General features: G+C 36.9%; 1 protein-coding gene across 1 annotated transcript in view; it reads left to right on the top strand.

Moving 5' to 3' along the window:
• Positions 1 to 16298, top strand: part of yes1 (YES proto-oncogene 1, Src family tyrosine kinase) — a 79551-nt gene extending 63253 nt beyond the window's left edge. The window contains exons 9-12 of the mRNA XM_062993944.1: positions 821 to 897; positions 1809 to 1962; positions 6653 to 6784; positions 10529 to 16298. Of these exons, the coding sequence (XP_062850014.1) occupies positions 821 to 897; positions 1809 to 1962; positions 6653 to 6784; positions 10529 to 10737 (572 nt within the window). The 3' untranslated portion in view covers positions 10738 to 16298. The remainder of the gene's footprint in view (positions 1 to 820; positions 898 to 1808; positions 1963 to 6652; positions 6785 to 10528) is intronic.
• Positions 16299 to 18327: the final 2029 nt, after the last annotated feature.

Below are 18327 nucleotides of genomic sequence, written 5' to 3'. Positions count from 1 at the left end.
TTACTGTGCATTTATTTGATATGTACATTAATTGTACGTTCTTGTATAAGCTACACCATTCATACAGATGAACTTGTACATTTACAGTTCTTAGCTGTAGCCCACCTTTTGCTGTGTACAATGCCCCCCCCCCCTATTTTACATATAGAAAGGACCTTTTTATTCAGCCATGATAATAGGCATAGCAGCTAACACTAAGAATCGAACAAACAAACCTATAGAAAGGAGCCCCTACTGATTAGATATTAGAGTGGTGGACCATTCTCAGCACTGCAATGGCACTAACATGGAAATGTGTTGTACCTGTATATGTGTATCAGGTTAACCCCTTTCAATGTATTGTGACCAAAAAAGGCCAATGATAAAAGACTAGTGGAGGAGAAGATAGAACAGGTTATGTGTTTCTAATAAAAATACTGTAAACTATGAGCAGTATTTAAAAATCCTAACAGCACTGCTACACCTGCTGCACTCATACCAGACCAACACATACCATTTTAGTGTCATTGCAGTGCTGAAAAAGGTCCACCACCCAAACATTATCTGGTCAGTGCGAGGCAAATGGGAGTTCATTTTGATTACTAAATTTGGTACAGGGAGGGTGTAAGTGTAAAGACAGATCATTGGATGGGCTTTAGCCATTAATTGTATACTCACAATATTCATTTGTATGGCAGTTGTAGCGAATAAAAAATTAATGAATGTACATACCAGATGTGGTGTGGTGTACCTAATAATGTAGTTCCTGTTAATATTATCTTTTTATTACAAAACCTAATTTGATATCAGGGTATTTCTCATTTGTGGCTGTCTGTGTCAGGGAGTTTGTTGGACTTTCTGAAAGAGGGCGAAGGCAAATATCTGAAGCTTCCTCAGCTGGTTGACATGGCAGCACAGGTAAGAAAACATCATTTTCACTGTCTCCAGAAGGGTATGCAAATATTGCCACAACCTTGTAGACCACTGACTAATGTTTAATCTTAAAAATCGTTTATTTAGTCAAACATACAAAACAGATATTTTGTTTTGAAAGACCCTGTTTATAAACCTGTTTTCACAATATTGTGGTTAAACGTGTTTTTTAAACACATGCAAACTCCTTAGTAAATCAGGGCTTTAGTTCATTTTTTCTCTTCCTTTTTAATTGTACCAGCCTTTCATGTTATGTAGGGAACCAGCGGTTTTCTGCCATACCTGTCAGCTGAACATGTCAGACAGAAGTTGGTAGAGCGCCTGGTTCTCGATTTTTATCCCTGTCAGGCTGTCATAACTATTTAATCTGCTGTGACATTCCCAGGTCCCTCCCAGGTGTTCTCGTGCTTATTTTGCCCTTAACGCCTGGAGCACTTATCCAGCACTCCTCAGAGACCACTTCACTTCACTTGAACCAGCTTCTTCCCTTCAGTGCTCTTTCTTGTATGCTTTCTCTCAAACGCTTTCACAAATTCACTCTCTTTAGGCCTGTCTCTACCACACTATCTTGACTACAGCAAAGAACAGAGAGAGCTGAACTGCTCAGACAGGATGATGTCAGATAAACGTAAATCTTTTCAAAAGTGCTGTACATCAACAGCCCTTAATGCACTGTGAATCTGACTCACTAGCAAATTTCGTCTCTGGTTTTACTTGCTTATTTTAATATAGCCTGTAGCACAACAGTAAGAGGTGCTTTACTAATCGATTTTATTGCTTTAGATCTGATAATTGTCTTGATCAAGGCCGCTTGTGTGCCTAATTGAACTGCTAATGTGTTTTCCTGATGCCAGCAAGTTTCCATTGATGTAATCTGGATTCTCTTTGTTTTGCAGATTGCCGATGGCATGGCCTTCATTGAAAGAATGAACTACATCCACAGAGACCTGCGTGCAGCCAACATCCTGGTGGGGGAGAATCTGGTTTGCAAAATTGCCGACTTTGGCCTGGCAAGGCTGATTGAAGACAACGAATATACAGCAAGACAGGGTGAGTATTTATATATGTTTGTGTGACCATGTAAAATACGTATCTGTTTATTATTTCTTTTGTTGTTGCTGTCAAATAAATGTGCTTTTGGCTCATTGTCTTTATTTTGGAACATACTGGTTCCCTCCTGCTAGCTTAGTCTAAGGGCTAACACTTGTACACAGGTCAGCTGTACTTGGGAGTGGCTACTAACTACTCTGTTCTATATACATGAACACCAGAGATAAGCTAGTGTCACTTGTAATTGTTATTGAACACATGAATGCTGGGGCAACTATGCTTTTCTAGACTCCTGGCTATTAATGCCTGTGGCACCATTGGGGCTCAGGTTGTTGATCCTTTATTGATAGAGTGAATGCCATTTTGTTGTACCACTTACAAGCAGGTCTTTTTGTTATATAAAAAAAAAATTCTAAAAATATTTGTTTAACTTTGTAGCTTGTCAAACCAGCTACAGAGACCTACACAGCCCTCCAAAAGATTACCAATTTGAATGTTTTAGTGCAGTTATAAACACAATAGTGAATGTTGTTTATGCTGAATAACTAATAAACACCTGAAAATGCTCCATTACACACATCACTTTTAATCCAGAAGCTCAGGACAAGTCGACTGGAATAAACAAGACGAAATTTGGATAGGCCTGCAGAGTTTTGAAACACAGTTCAATGGAGTCTCAAATCAAATCAAGTCAAATTAAACCTACATAAAGGTGGGTGAGGGATCATGTTGGGATGCTTTCCTGGCAGTCTTGACCATGTGACTGGCATCATGGATTCACAGAAGTACAAGAAATGTTGAGGAGAAATGTTCTGCTTTCTGTGATGAAATGGAACCTTGGTGACTTACCAGCAAAACAATGATCCTTAGCACACTGGTTAAGGAATCAGTCCTGGAATATCCTAGAGTATAATGGAATATCCTCAGTCTCCAATTAATAAGTAGGTGCAGCACAAAAGCCATCAAACCTTAATGACCTAGAAGCTTTTGGATTCCACAGGAGAGGTGTCACATGGGCATTTGCCAAGAGAACTAAAGGTGTTTTTTTTTTTACTTGAAATTTTCAACCAAATTAAGTACAGTGGGAAAAATAAGTATTTGATCCCCTGCTGATTTTGTAAGTTTACCCCCTTACAAAGACTTGAACAGTCTAATTTTTGTGGAAGGTTTATTTTAACAGAGAGAGACAGATTATCAACAAAAAATCCAGAAAAAAAAACATTAAATAAAAGTTATAAATTAATTTGTATTTAATTAAGGGAAATAAGTATTTGATCCCCTACCAACCAGCAAGAATTCTGACCCTCACAGACCGGTTATGTGCACAAAAGGCACACAAATTAGTCCTGTCCCTGTATAAAAGACACCTGTCACAGAATCAGTTTCTTCCGTTCAAATCTCTCGACCACCATGGGCAAGACCAAAGAGCCAAAGACACACTTCGCCGTAATGGATTGAGATCCTGCAGTGCCCGCAAAGTCCCTTTGCTCAAGAAGGCTCATGTACAGACCCGTCTGAAGTTTGCCAATGAACACCTGAATGATTCAGAGAAAGCTTGGGAGAATGTGATATGGTCAGATGAGACCAAAATTGAGCTCTTTGGCATCAACTCCACTCGCCGTGTTTGGAGGCAGAGAAATGCCCAGTGGGGATGGTGTTCTTGGGGTCATATCCAGCATTTCTCTGCTCCCAGCTCCCTTGAGATCATTGACAAGCTCCTCCCGTGTAATTCTGGGCTGACCTCACCTTTCTCAGAATCATTCTTACCCCACGAGGTGAGATCTTGCATGGATCAAATACTTATTTTCCTCACTGTAAATAAAGTTTTGGTGTTTTGAATGCACTATATAGACAAAAGTATTTAGGCACATCTTTTAATTCAGTCTGCATTTACTAACAGTTCAGTTGTCATTCTAAAGAGCTTATTGAATTAGAATGTGGTACTGTAATAGGTTGCCATCATTGCAAAAAGTCTGACTGGATTTTCTTTCCTACTGGATATTTTACAATAAAATGTGAATGGTTTTATTAAAAAGTGGAAGCATTTAGGAACTACAGCACCTCAGCCACGAAGCGTCAGATCTTAAAGTTACAGAGTGGGGTTACAGAGTACACAGAGGTGCACAGGGTGTAAAAGTCACCAACACTCTTCTGACTCAATAACTGCAGAGTTCTAAACTCGGGATAATGCTATTATTGTTATTATTATTATTAATTTTTTTGTGAATGACTCGCTTTCACTAAAATGGTTAACATGGTCAATTGGATACTTGGTACACTACATAGCGTGGAGAATTAATGACTGTACGAATTTTGGATTTGGAGATAGCTTTGACGACTATTTTACACAGCAGTTTTATATTTAGCTGTGTTAGTTTATTTATTTTTGTATTTTTGTGGCTGCTTTATTTAGGGGTTGCCACAGCGGGTCATTCTGGTTTGCATACCTAATTTAGTTTAGTTTTTACGCTGTCTATTTTGTTGTTGTTGTTTCGTGCTTTGGACCTGCACAGAGAGCACACTGACAAGTGTACCTCCCAATGGCTAGGTTGTTGGCCAACCTCTGTCCCTGTTTATATAGGTTTCACATAAAACTAGGAAGAAGTGTTATATGGATCAAACCAGTATTAACCTGCAAAGAAAAATCCAAGTTGTGTTGCATTGTGTAGACACTGTATAGTTTCTATTTTGCTACCATTTTAAACATGTTAATGAACTTTATCTCTTAGATAATTAGTCGAGTATATGCATTCATGACATTTATTTTTATGATGTCCTGATCTTATTTTTCTGATTTTTAATTTATTTTTATTATTGTAATTGATTTTTCTTTTTTGTTATATTAACGGTGACAATACTAATTTCTTTAGCTTGCTGTCTCCCCCCCCCCCCCCCCCCCCCCCCCCCCCCCAAAAAAGGCTTGTGACATAGCTATACCATACTTTGGGTTTTCATTAGTACATACTGACTACAAGTGTGTTGGACATCCAATTCGTAATTTATGGAGTAGGCCCTCTCTTTACACCTCCAACAGTCTTCACTCTTCTTGGAGATTCTGTGGGAATTTGTGTCCATTCAGTCAAAGGAGCATATAAGAGGTCAAGCACTGATGTTGGCTGAGAAGGCCTGGCTTGCAATCAATGCACCAACTAATTATTTATATAATTAAGTTTTCGTCTTTGTCAAATTTCTGTCAGTGCTCATAATGTTCCCTGTATCTTTTGAAGTGTTGCTTTGTGCATCCTAGAAAACAAAGCTAAACTTTATATAAATCGAAGTTTCTTATAATGTATTTAAAGAACAGATTAGCGTCAATTGGCCTAGGCTGTCTAAATGTTATAAAAGAAGAAAGTCTGGATTCTAGCAATTGACTGATACTGGTTCGGGGAAACGTTTAGGACCCCTTGTGTTACTACATCTTCAAACGTCACCTGCTGGAAAAACTGGTGGGCTGATTAGATGTTCGACTCTAATATTTGTTTGCTGTGTGGTTATTTGGCTCTCCTGCTATCCCAACCCTGAATAAGGTTCATTCAGTCACTGCTGTTTTAAACGGTCTTTATCTCATGTACCAGACATTACAGTAAGTACTGTCCTCTGGGCAGCTTTTTACACCTTCATATTTTAATAATCATACAGTATGAACTGGGGAATGAAGCCACATGGACCTAAGACTTTTGATCCACCTGTTCTACAATACCTGAGCAGACAGGATCAGCTGTGCTGTCTGATTACAGTGTAGCTTACTGTAAACAGTCATTATGATGTTGGTTCCCTCCGAGGAGGTCAAGCAGACAGACTTCCTAAAAAGAGGTGTTGTAGATCTTACGTTTTTAGTTCTCATTACTTCAGTGGATTCCAAACTTTTAATGATCAGAGAACCCCTGTAAAATGTTTTGTGCTCAAAGCACCCAGAAAGCTCAGCTGTTAGTAAATACATGTTTTGGGTTTTTTTGTCAAAATTTCTGAAATAGTATGAAGCTGCTTGCTTTACCTGTTTTGTTGTTGATTAAGTCTAGTTTGTGTTTAGCCCCAATATAATAAATTGACAAGCACTGTAAAAATATCTAATAATAAATAAAAGCCCACCTCCTTTTTATGCAGTTATGTTCTATGTAAAAATATCTTATAATAAATAAAAGCCCACCTCCCTTTTATGCAGTTATGTTCTACGTAAAAATATCTAATAAATAAAAGCCCATCTCCTTTTTATGCAGTTATGTTCTACGTACAAATATCTAAGAATTAAAGCCCATCTCCCTTTTATGCAGTTATGTTCTACGTAAAAATATCTTATAATAAATAAAAGCCCACCTCCTTTTTATGCATTTATGTTCTACCTCACAACTGTGTACAACATAAAATATATGGATCTGATTTATCCCATGATCTACAGTGCCACCCAGTGATCAGACAGTTTAAAAGCTCTTTTTGAGGGGTTTCTTTTGGTGAGGTAAATGATGGCTTGAAATAAAAGGGTGAAAAACTGTGCGAAAAAACAAATAATGTGTTAAAGTTTTTCATTTATGTGATATGGTTTACAGAAAGTTGTTACTGTTAATAATATTAAAACATAAACACCTGAGTTTTTTAGGTTTAATGAAGCTTTAATATTTGTTTAAATGTCATCATTTTTATACTGTCAGATAGAATTACACAATTCTAACAGCCAGTTCTTTTTTTCTTCCAGGAGCCAAGTTCCCTATTAAGTGGACGGCACCTGAGGCAGCGCTCTATGGACGCTTTACCATTAAATCTGATGTCTGGTCCTTTGGCATTCTGCTGACCGAGCTTGTCACTAAAGGCAGAGTACCGTATCCAGGTAAGCCTCTTATGTTCACACTCTTATTTTGATCATTATACCTCATGCTGACTGGTTAGCAATGAACTTTTCCACCCAGACATACAGTGCAGCTGCTGCTGTAACACGACTCGGCTTTAAGTAACACCTTTACTGACACCCGTTTTTAACAAATGCTGCCTCATTCAAGGGCGTTATACATTTGTAGCTTGGTATTCTGCACTTAATATGCTCTCTTGTGTACGGTGGCCGAGAAGTGCAAAACAAATTTACATTTCAGAAAACAAAATTACAAAAAAACTAAAACAAATTTACAACAAAAGCAAAAACAAATTTACAAGTGCTCGGGTACCCAGTGTTTGTAAATTTGTTTTGGCATATGTAAAAGTGTTTCAGCACTTGTAAATTTATTTTCGGCATATGTAATTTTGTTTTCTAAAATGTATATTTGTTTTGCACTTCCCGGCCGCACATTTCTGACGGAAAAGGCAGGGACAATAAACCGGAAGTGCGTGTTGCTTACCTGCTGTCAATCAAACTGTTTCTCAGCGATAAAGTGAACGGAGTTTGTGATGGTGACGATAAACAAGGTTTTGTCTAGTTTGTGGAAATCATTTTATCCAGTTGACCCGCTATTGTTTTTCTTGTGGAAAGTTATTAGATTGTGCAGATGTTTAGACGTGGCGTGTGCATCTCTATTTACCGTCCGCTCTTCTAAACATCTAAGGAATTCCCACAAGAACAACAAAAGCGAAATAATGAAAATCATTAACACAAAATGGACAAAACATTGTTTATTAGGGACGGAACATCTGATACCGAGGCTTGTTGAAGCTTGTTTCACTTTTGTAACACTGGACTCAGTGTATCGGAGCTTATATTAAAGCAGCATGTGCGGGACTGATGAAGCTTTGTGCTGAGTTTTATCTCACTCACTATATAAGAGACAATCAAACCAGGGTTACCCACCGTCCTGTAACATACACAATCCTTCTTTATCTGGAGACCAAACACCGCGTTCTGTATTGAACTGATACAGGACGCTTTGTTCCGTATTTTTATCAATGGGAGACGGTGTGGTGTATAAAACAGAAGGAAACTGCTGCTTAATTCATTATATTAAGTAGTGTTCACTTTTATTCTTAGTAACGTGACATAACCTGTTTAATAAACCGCTGTATGTGTAGCACAGTGGGCGGAGTGCGTTGTTTTGCCTAAAATATGGTTCTGACTTATTATAAAGAATGAAAATAATAAATTTTAAACACCATAAATAAAACCTTTGTTCTCATGACTGTGTAAGGTCCCCCCCTGCTGCTATAACCAGCGCACACACACCGTTACTAAGAATAAAAGTGAACACTACTTAATATAATTCCCTCAGTCTCCCACTGATAAAAATACGGAACAAAGCGTCCTGTATCAGTTCAGTACTGAACGCGGTGTTTGGTCTCCAGATAAAGAAGGATTGTGTATGTTACAGGACGGTGGGTAACCCTGGTTTGATTGTCTCTTATATAGTGAGTGAGATAAAACTCAGCACAAAGCTTCATCAGTCCTGCACATTCCTGCTGCTTTAATATAAGCTCCGATACACTGAGTCCAGTGTTACAAAAGTGAAACAAGCTTTAAAGCCTCGGTATCAGATGTTCCGTCCCTAATAAACAATGTTTTGTCCATTTTGTGTTAATTATTTTCATTATTTCGCTTTTGTTGTTCTTGTGGGAATTCCTTAGATGTTTAGAAGAGCGGACGGTAAATAGAGATGCACACGCCACGTCTAAACATCTGCACAAAACTTTCCACAAGAAAAACAATAGCGGGTCAACTGGATAAAATGATTTCCACAAACTAGACAAAACCTTGTTTATCGTCACCATCACAAACTCCGTTCACTTTATCGCTGAGAAACAGTTTGATTGACAGCAGGTAAGCAACACGCACTTCCGGTTTATTGTCCCTGCCTTTTCCGTCAGAAATGTGCGGCCGGGAAGTGCAAAACAAATATACATTTTAGAAAACAAAATTACATATGCCGAAAATAAATTTACAAGTGCTGAAACACTTTTACATATGCCAAAACAAATTTACAAACACTGGGTACCCGAGCACTTGTAAATTTGTTTTTGCTTTTGTTGTAAATTTGTTTTAGTTTTTTTGTAATTTTGTTTTCTGAAATGTAAATTTGTTTTAGTTTTTTTGTAATTTTGTTTTCTGAAATGTAAATTTGTTTTGCACTTCTCGGCCACCGTACTTGTGTGCCACCTGTTGGAACTACACATTACTGCTGGGTGTCTGATGGATGATTAGAGGTTGCCAGCTGACTGAAGTGGGCATGCAGGCTGGGCACCAGTTTTTAGTAGATGACATCTGTGCTGTTCAGGCCAGAAGCCCTCTGCTCTTTGTCACTAGATTAATTGTAGTAACCCTCTTGCACTATAGTTGATATAAAAACACACTCTTGTGATAATGAAAATTTTGTAAAGTAATAAGAAGGTTGCTGGTGCAAACCCCACCACTGCCAAGTTGGGCTGTAACCTAAATTCCTTCATTGTATTCAGTCACAACTGTTGGAGAAAAGTCTGCTAAATGCATTTAATACAAATCCACCTACCTGCCAGACTGTGTAAAATACAATACAAAGAAAAATCTATGATTTGTTAAGTTACAATAGTAAACTTTATTATATTTTGTACATATGAACACATTTAGGAGATATAATGGTGATTTACCCATTGTATCTCCTTTTATCAAGTTAAGTTTAAGGCCACACACAAACACACTGGATTTGTGCTCCCTGTGTTGGCCAGTGTAAGGCTCTGTGACCTAGCAACATTTTGTCTAGGAGGTCACAAACATCTAAAGAACCGCAGACCTCACTTGCCTCAGTTAAGGTCAATGAACACAATTCCACAATAAGAAGATGCCTAGAAAGAATTCCATCCATGGGAGTGTTGCAAGACGTAAACCACCTCTGACCAAAAACAACAGCAAGCATCATCTGGCATTTGTAAAAACAGCTAGATGACCCAAAGACTTTTTGTTTAATATTCTGTGTACCGATTAGTCAAAAGTGGATTTTTTTTAAAGACATGGGTCCTGTTACCTCAGGCATAATGCTTGTTCAATTTGAGAAGTAAAGCTCAAGCACAGTTATGTAGCAGGACAATGATCCAAAGCACACAAGCAAGTCCACCTCTAAATTGCTCAGAAGAATCAAAAAATAAAGTTTAGAAATGGCCAAACCAAATTTAAACAATTCTGCACAGTAAGACACAATTTTTCCAGTGATGTAAAAGACTCATCTCAACTGTCACAAATGTTTGATTGGATGCCACAAAGTTATTACGTTTGAGGAGCAATTACTTTTATACATATAGCTTAATAGGTTCTTACATAAATGGACTGATCTTTTAAAAGCTGAATTTTGTGTTTACTTGTGTTGTCTTTGTCTTGTATTAATATTAGTTAGAAGATCTAAAACATGTAAATGTGACAAATTAACAAAAATAGTCAAAATCAGGTAAATACTTTTTCACAGCACTGTTTCATGCTTAAAAAAGTGAACATTAAGAGTTATTGTCAGATGTGCCTTAACTGCACAGCTTTCAAATACCTTTACCTTGTAGTTTACTTCTGTGAGCAGACAAACTGTGTTGTAAATATGATAGGAAGTAGTTTACTTTATACTGGCATGACATACATTGACTTGGCTGCATGTCAACCCCAGCCGTATGTTTAATGATGTGTGTGTATGCTGTGCAGGCATGGTAAACAGGGAGGTGCTGGAGCAGGTGGAAAGAGGTTACAGGATGCCATGTCCTCAGGGCTGCCCTGAGTCACTGCATGAGATGATGCACCTGTGCTGGAAAAAAGACCCTGACGAGAGACCCACCTTTGAGTACATTCAAGCCTTTTTGGAGGACTACTTCACTGCCACCGAGCCACAGTACCAGCCTGGAGACAACCTGTAGAGCCATCAACCTGGTCCCAGACCAGTGTGCTGTTTCTGTCTACACCCTCCCTGCACACTTTCACTTCATGGGATTTCTATAGTTTTTCGTTGTTCTATAGTTTTTTTTTTTTGTTTTTTTTTTGTGTCATGTGTGCCCTGGTAATCAGAGGAAGGCACCATGTAACATTTTCAATAACCCTGTTTAGGGTACGTGTGGGAAAAGAGTCGGTAAGGAAGCCTGCTTGCTTTGACTCTCATTGTTAGGAGGTGTATATGTCTTAGGCTGTGTTTACAAGGACATTTTTGGCATCTGTCAGATTAAAGTTCAAGACTGGGGAGAGGAAGGGAGAGGGCGAATCCTAAACCATACACTTTGTACCTAAAGTCATTTAAAATAGTACATATGCTAATGGTAGTGTATGAATATGCTATATATTTATGTGGGTTAACTTGCTGCCTGTTAAAGGTAAAACTGTTGCCACAACATGCAGACCTGTTAATGAAATACCGCATGTGGCAGACTAAAATTAATTAACAGTACAGAGTTGATAATTGGGGTGCTCAGCCGATCGGGCATCAGCCTAGACAATGGCAGGTGCACTTGTCAGTGCACGCTTAGTGCCTGTCCCAAGCCAGGAAAAATAGGGTTGTGTCAGGGACGTGGACCAGAATGATCCACTGTGGTGACCCCTAAAAATATGGGAGCAGCTGAAAGGAAAAGAAAAACAAACAGTTGAAATGTGTAACTTATGTAAATTTCATTATTGTTTAAATAATTAAAATTCAAATAAGTTTTAGACATTCCTGTGTGAGCGGGGGCATATTTTTAGTCCTGAATTGCTTTGTATAAGGACTGACGTCTTTTCTAATTTTCCTTACAATTAGCATGAATGACTGTAGCTCCATGTCTGTCATTGTTTTATGCATATCAAGGTATGCATTAAAAGTTTCTTTTTTTATACTTATTTTAGCAAAGAATTGGGCAGAATTTGTATCCATCATGCATTGGCATGTGCGTTTTTGCAGATGTCAAAATTGTCATTGTGAACACATTAAGAAAGCAGCAAGCAAGAGCTTATAGCTGTTTTATAGTTGCACAAATGTCTTTTTTTATTCACCCCCATTGTTTCTTTTTAACCTAAATACTAATTTTTGACTGTTTTAAAAGAAACAATTGATTTCTTTGTTTTGATGTTGTGATTAATTTTATTTCACATGTGAGTTCCTCTTGTCATTGATTTTATTATACAAGTCAATTATTTTTCTGTAGTTTAAGTAATTTTTCTTTTAAAAAGTGACCAATAACTGTGGTTGAAAAGACAATATTGCTAGAGACTGTCAGCAGTGCTGTCACTGAGCGAATGAAAGAAAGAGGTATTTGTTGTTGTAAATGTTGAATGTGAGCCATGAGAGTCTGTGTTGGGGGAAAAAGTTTGATTATGTAAGTTAAAATGGTGGGAAAAGATGAGTGGATGTGGCTTGTCAGTAATTGAGAATATTAATGTACTTACTGATTTTTTTTTAAATAATGACTTGATTTGTTATGGAAGGTGATTCATATTCGTGATCTTTTTTTAATGCCAGCGAAAATGTATTAATATTGCTCTAAGACTCTGTTTACACCTGGTAATTGACTTTATATTGTATTTTAATGAAATTTGAATCACTTGCATTTTTATTGAATCAGTCAATTCAGTCTCTGGTCAGTCAGATTGAAATTCGATGAAATGAAATAATCTGCAAATCAACTATTTCACATTCGTTCTGCATTGTTATTTTCTGTGGTTTTGCAAGATATATGCTCTCTCACAAATCAGCAAATGGTTATACTGTAGTGTTTTGGTAAGCGTTTGGTAAGGCAGATGTGCCATGGAGAACTGGATGCATTTAAACATGTTATTTACATATGGTTTTAACACATCTTAAATCTGTTTTTGAGGTTATTTAAATAGTCAGATGTATTTTTAATAATTCTCTTTTTAATGCATCTAAAGAAAATACACAGAATTCACACTTGGCTAAAATGGGTCTCAAGCCACCATCCCAAATGGTATAATAGATCTGATTTAAAGCTGGGTGCATTTCCAGATATCATCCTGCCACTTTAGATGCATGAAACAAGTGTAAACAGGGACTAAGATTCCACAAAGCCAACTTGCTGTTCTGCAGAAGTAATTTATACTTGTCTAAGTGTTTAATGGACATTCCATGAATCAAACTATTTTAACCTATCAAAAATATTTTAAAACAAATAAGTTTAGCCAACTGTTAGATTTAGACATTGCCACAGGTAAGTTTAAAACTAACTTTTTTGTAATAAACAGTTTTAAGTCCTGCACAAACTGAGCCACTGAGATTAGCTGGTGTTAATTCTTATCAGGTGTGTATATGTATTCTATAACATGCAGTTTTTTGCAATTTAAATGCTTAAACAGAAACCCTGTCTGAATTGAGGTCACTTTGCTAACAGTAGAAGTGCGGTATTATTAAGGGCCCAAAAAAGACAAAAACACAGATTTCTCTGAAGACCAGCATCCACTGCAAGAATAACAGATTTAAAAATTCCTAACCAAATGTCCACTGTCTATTCATCTAAAATAGGTTTGGCTTAAATTTGTGTCAATGTTGGTGTTCCCTGCAGTTGGATGAATTTATAGTTATTTGTATTTTTATGAAGGTAAACTGTTTTTAACAGAGCAGTAACACACCCCGGGCAGGACGCCAATCCATTGCGGAGATCCCGCCCAGCCCCCTAGAAATAACAAATCATGTCTTTAAAAAAAAACATACAAAATCTAATCACTTTGATGTGTATTTACCAAGAAGAATGAGGACTCTGCTTTCAAGAACAAATGTTGCTGCATAAACTCGAAAATGTTATCAGGAGAAAGGCATGTGTAGTGTAGTGTACAATCCAGTCTCATTTAAACCTGATTTATTTGTGTTTTTGTTACAGTACAATGTAAATAATACAATTTTTATTCATATGTACGGTCATTAGCTTGGTATTTATCCAAACCCTTCAAATTTGTAAACATTTGTCAATACTGGAAAATGTAAATGAAGCTACTGTTTTGTGCAGATCCTTAAAATGTAACATTAAGGAAAAAAGACAATGCTTAAAGTCCACTGCACACCATTGCGGTACATAAGCTGAATCAACACGCTGAGCTGGTGGCCTGTTAAAAGTACCAAATGTAAATGTGTGAAATGCAAAGTATACATGATATGTGATGATACACCTCAAATGCTGATATTACCACAGTAGCTTGTAGAGATGAAAGTGGAATAAACCCTACACCCTAAAGTAAAATAATTTTAGTAATTAAGTTTAGTAAAATAGTTTTCAGTAATACAATTTGTAAAATATTTTTTCTCTCAATTTGTTCAAATGGTTTATAGCCTAATTAATGGTTTTCTGTAAGCCCTGTTACACTTGCAGCACACTATAATAGCATAAAATATAATAGTATAATGAACTTGAAAATCAATCTTCCAGTAGCAACATGGAATTGGGATTAGATTGCTACTATGGTACATGTGCTACCTATTTGTAAACATTTATGAAAAAAAGTTAGTTTTAGTAAACCTTTGCCACATCAAGTGTAAAGAACTTGTCATATTTGTTTATTTAAAATGTTGGCTTTTCTGTTCAGGCTTTTTGAATATTTAAATAAAATTACAAGAACAGGTAATATATGTTGCTGAGCCAAAACACTAGGAACATCTGCCTCATACGCTGTCAAAAACTGCTCACTGAGTCATGGGTTACACAAGACATCAGTAGTATCCTGTGATATTGGGTACTAGGACATTAATAGCTTCTGTACATTATGAGTGCACACTGGTGCCATCTATTTCATGGGTGTGGCCATCTACATGATCTTGCAGGAATCAGGATTCACAGGTACATACACAGAAAGGTTAGATTCTGTGTTGTGACATTCACACATCAATATTAAAGTTATCTGCAGTTTGAGCCACACTAGCCTTTCTGTTGGTTTATACATCTCAGCTTTCTAAGTAGTTCTTGACCGGCCTCAGACTACTGTCAGTGAGTGTTCACTACGACTGGCTTTGAGCATCCATTGCTGTTTCTGGGGTCCTTCAACCCACAAATCTGGACATGACGATTATGAACGTCTCAAGTCAAGCTGCCCATGTCTGCTGCATTTAACACATGTAGTTATCACAATTAGACATTGCCATGCACGTTTTGGCGGTGGTTCTAATGTTTTAACTCATGAAAACATTAGAAGATCACTGGGAGCGCCCCCAGTGGTCTTTATAGGTAGTGCAGGGCAGCTAAAACGTTAATTGCAGCAACTCCTTAATGTATTGGTTTTTTTCTTATCTGTTACTTTAATATGTGTGTGACAGTTCACTTGTGGCTAGAAAGTCACAAAAATAGATCTGCACACTTATTCTACATAATCTAAGACAAAGTTTATCCTGATATTTCAGACAATGCTGTGAGATTTTTAACAACATAACTTGTGAAATAGGATTTTTAGTGTTGGTGGCATTTAAATTAAAATGCTTATAGTTTACAGCAATTAATCAGCCGTTTTATTACATGAGGCAGAACTGTTTTAAATGTTAAATAAATCTCTAATGATTTTTCTCACATTAAATAGAAGCCCATTTGATAATGAAATAATGAAGGTCTTGAGGTGCTGTAGGTTGATAATTATTGGTTTGAAGTCTTCAGTCTTTGACTTAACACAGGTATTAAATTGATACACATGTATGGTAGACAATAGAGTGAATGGAATAGACCAAAATTCAGTATTATTCTGCCTGCTTTATAATTATCCATCTACTGTCTCCTTGTCATAATTTCTGGTACCCAGAGTTGCTGTGGCATTATTTGAGCATTGTTACATTTATACTAGTGGCATAAGCACTGTGAAACACTGACAAATAAAATAAATTGCCTCTATCCTGAAAGCAAAGTTTTCAAATACATTATAATGGTTATATAAACTTTCTGGTACTTTGTTTGATTTCCTTTTAATACTGTAAAAAAAAATTAAAAAATTGTTTTAAAAAGAATGGACATAAAACAGAAATTAAACTTTAATTTTTAACTTTAATTACAGTTAACATTTCTTACCTCAATAAGTGTTTTACAGAGCAATGCAGGTGGTGTTTGTTTTTCTTTATACCAGCAGGTTCTTGACATAAGTTTGAATGCACCTGATGAAAGTGAAATGCTAGCTTTGTGTAAATGTAAAAAATTTACATTTTGTTTACATTTTACATCTAATGTGGCAAGGTCTCTCCAATGTCCTTATGTGCTGTCATGCCTTTGTCCTGAGGTCAGGGGTGTACTTTCTTTATAAGAACAAGCACCACTACCCTCCCCCCTTTTCCCAGAGCTTGTGTGGGTTTCAAAGGGCTATGGACATGTTTGCTGAATCTATATTGTTTTAATGGGAAGAAGAAAACAGGGCAGAGATTTTTGGCTGCAAGGGTGTAAGCTGAGTGTGGAGTATGTGAGTACTGTCAAGTTGGCAACTAATTACTAACCTGAGAAATTGTACAGTCAAAAATAAAGTTGTACCTAATGATTTTAAATTCTCTGTACATTTGTTTGCAGTATGCATTAACCAAACATTTTATACATTTTTTAAATTATGTGGACACCTAAACGTCACTTTATTTTGTGTTTAAATTCTGCATTCTGCATTTGATGACTTTGTCTGTGGCAAGCTATGAACTTGTGAATGTCTGATTATTAAAAATAATCTATGAAGCAACACTTAAGTAATTTCTACCATGAGCAACACTTCATCTGTCACAATTTGTTTAAAGCTGCAGTAGCATCTCTGAAATAAATACATTACACACGTCACAGAAAAACTTTATTCAACACGAATTACCTGGACATGATGACATATAAATGAGACAATCCAATTAGAATTGTTTGATTTATAATGCATTATTACCATGTTAAACATAACATGACAGACAAATTTTTAACAAAAATGTACACCAATGAGCCAATATTGTAGTCTCACCCATCCTGTCAAAACAGTTCTAACCCGCCAAAACATGGGCTCCCTCCACAATTCATCTTAAAGAGTCCTGTGGTATGTGGTACCAGGACATTACCAGTAGGTACCCTAACTTATTCACATTGCAAAGTGTTTTAAGCTACAGAGCATCCTGGTGTCCTCTCTTCCATGTGTAAATGATGCACACTTGCCTGGTCGATCACTTGATAATTCGTCAGACCATTCAACTTTCTTTCATTGTTTCGATGTCCAGTTGCCCTCTGGGACTGAAGTTGAAAAACCCTAGTCCAGGCATAAACCAGATCTATGTATGAAATCATTTCTTCGCGATGACTGATGAAATATATGTGTATAATAGCAATAAATTCACAAATATGTCTGGCATGTCCTTGCTTCAGTCTGTATATTAACCTAGATTTATCTTGACAGTTTTGGTCCTTACAACTGTGAATGTTTTAAGAAGTGGCTGGATACAAAAAAAAATGGCAGACTGAGGGGTTTAAAAAGGCATTTAAGGCTTCAAAGCTATAGCAAACACTTCAAACATCCCTATCACCACAACTGCAAAGTTTATGTAACCACAAATTGTCCCTGGACAAGTGTGATGCACATGCTTGCACAACAATAAAGACTAATAAAAATAAAAATATAGAATTCCTTTTTATATTTCAGCATGTGTTTTGGGGGGGACAAGGTTGCTTATATGATGACAGTATTAAGGAGGGAGTGTCATATTATAGGGCTACTTTTCTGTAAATAAGATTTTGACTGGTTTTTAAAAAACCTTGATAACCCAAACCACTATATGATAAACAAAAATGTGAGGGTTTGGGGGTTAAAACTGAACCACAATGCTTCAAAAATATATATTTTTACCTGAACCTTTTTTACTACATCATATACTTTAATTAGTGTTAGCAGTCTTACAATCGTGAATCACAGTTGCTAATTTTATTAAACCTGGACTATGACAAATCTACAGTGTATCACAAAAGTGAGTACACCCCTCACATTTCTGCAAATATTTTATTATATCTTTTCATGGGACAACACTATAGAAATAAAACTTGGATATAACTTAGAGTAGTCAGTGTACAACTTGTATAGCAGTGTAGATTTACTGTCTTCTGAAAATAACTCAACACACAGCCATTAATGTCTAAATGGCTGGCAACATAAGTGAGTACACCCCACAGTGAACATGTCCAAATTGTGCCCAAAGTGTCAATATTTTGTGTGACCACCATTATTATCCAGCACTGCCTTAACCCTCCTGGGCATGGAATTCACCAGAGCTGCACAGGTTGCTACTGGAATCCTCTTCCACTCCTCCATGATGACATCACGGAGCTGGTGGATGTTAGACACCTTGAACTCCTCCACCTTCCACTTGAGGATGCGCCACAGGTGCTCAATTGGGTTTAGTCCATCACCTTTACCTTCAGCTTCCTCAGAAAGGCAGTTGTCATCTTGGAGGTTGTGTTTGGGGTCGTTATCCTGTTGGAAAACTGCCATGAGGCCCAGTTTTCGAAGGGAGGGGATCATGCTCTGTTTCAGAATGTCACAGTACATGTTGGAATTCATGTTTC

This window comes from Trichomycterus rosablanca, chromosome 4, assembly GCF_030014385.1.
Source record: "Trichomycterus rosablanca isolate fTriRos1 chromosome 4, fTriRos1.hap1, whole genome shotgun sequence".
NCBI lineage: Eukaryota > Metazoa > Chordata > Actinopteri > Siluriformes > Trichomycteridae > Trichomycterus > Trichomycterus rosablanca.
This window is presented reverse-complemented; position numbering and strand designations above follow the sequence as displayed.